Genomic DNA, 1394 nt, shown 5'->3' with positions numbered 1-1394 from the left:
CACCAATTGACTTTAATCATTTATCAAAAATCAGTACACAGACTGCTGTGTTCAGGTTAGTTAGTACTGAAGCAAGAATATTGGGCATTGAAGCTGGGAAACACAGTATATGTTAGTACACCACGTTCTACAGTGCCTAAATTATTGGGTTTTACAGAGAGGAAATGGAGATTATTTGACTCTAATTTTGCTTGTAATGCACGCGTTCCTAAATTCAATGGAAATATTAATACAGGGTGGTCAAACACTGATTCACTTGCAGCGAAGATTGAGATAGCCGTACTGCTAACGGGTGCATAAAATTTCAATGTTGAAAATTAAGACCCACCAAAAGCCTATTAATTCTTATCGAGTATCCTCTTCGTCCAAGCCTAAACTACGAGAAACTATCCTAGGATTTATTTTGCTTCATTGATTGCGATCAAGAAACATAGATGATGAGAAACGGTGCAGTATTGTTGGTGATGGTTATTGTTTGCTTTGCAAGCATCATAGCTCCTGCAGTGGAAGCTAAGTGTCCTGCCCCTCCTCCTCCCAAAACAAAAACTCTTTTCCCTCCAATTCCAAAAACTTCATATTCTTCACGTCCTCCACCACCCACAACTTCATCTCCTCCTCCTTCACCGCCTTCACCACTTAAAACTTCGTCTCCTCCTCCTCCTGCGAGTTCGCCAAGTAGTGGGAATTGTCCGCTAAATGCATTGAAATTAGGAGCCTGTGTGGACGTGCTTGGAGGACTGGTAAATGCTACCATTGGAGATCCCGCTGTGAACAAATGCTGCCCCTTTCTGCAAGGTGTTTTGGAAATTGAGGCAGCGCTGTGTTTGTGTACAACTATTCGGCTTAAGCTTTTGAACCTGAACATCATCCTTCCCATCGCACTTGAGCTCTTCGTTCAATGTGGTCTCACCCCTCCAGCTGGATTTAGATGCCCACCTCTTAGTTAAACATGGGAACTCCACAACAGCATGCCTCTTTCTCGAACGTACACTTAGATTTTGTGTTGGATTTGATTTGCTTTATTTATATGTCTTGAAATGTAATGTGTATTTCTGATGTATTCATTATTTATCTTGAACTCCATTGTATGCTAAATATGTTTCAAGGTTTACATCTACTTTTTATTCGAAATGCAATATACAAGAGAAAAAAATTCAAGGCTTACAAAAAGAAAAGTAAAAAGTTATAAATTTTTGTTTTTTATTTTCATATATGACAGTACAAAGTCTCATTTTTATTTTTATTTACTAGACAAGGACATGTGTAGAAAAATGTGCAAGGAAAAACTAACCACAAGCACTTTTTTGGTTCACTCAAAGAGAAACATGATCATGCTATTATACGCTTGCATTATCACTTTATAGTGGTTAAGTCTAGGTCAATCACTATCAAGT

At 38.4% G+C, this 1394-nt stretch overlaps 1 protein-coding gene across 1 annotated transcript; it reads left to right on the top strand.

The window, feature by feature from the left end:
- The first annotated feature begins 386 nt into the window (after nt 1-386).
- LOC131043997 (36.4 kDa proline-rich protein) lies at nt 387-1006 on the top strand. Its single transcript, XM_057977261.2, has one exon. It carries the CDS (start codon nt 435-437, stop codon nt 945-947), a length of 513 nt encoding a protein of 170 aa, XP_057833244.2. The 5' UTR covers nt 387-434; the 3' UTR covers nt 948-1006.
- Nucleotides 1007-1394: the final 388 nt, after the last annotated feature.

Source organism: Cryptomeria japonica, chromosome 5, assembly GCF_030272615.1.
Source record: "Cryptomeria japonica chromosome 5, Sugi_1.0, whole genome shotgun sequence".
In the NCBI taxonomy this organism is placed as follows: Eukaryota; Viridiplantae; Streptophyta; class Pinopsida; order Cupressales; family Cupressaceae; genus Cryptomeria; species Cryptomeria japonica.
Note: the sequence above shows the minus strand (reverse complement) of the source record. Positions and strands in the feature narration are given on the sequence as shown.

Coding starts and splice junctions, on each gene's coding strand:
- LOC131043997 (XM_057977261.2), top strand. CDS start 435: ATGATGAGAAACGGTGCAGTATTGTTGGTGATGGTTATTGTTTGCTTT.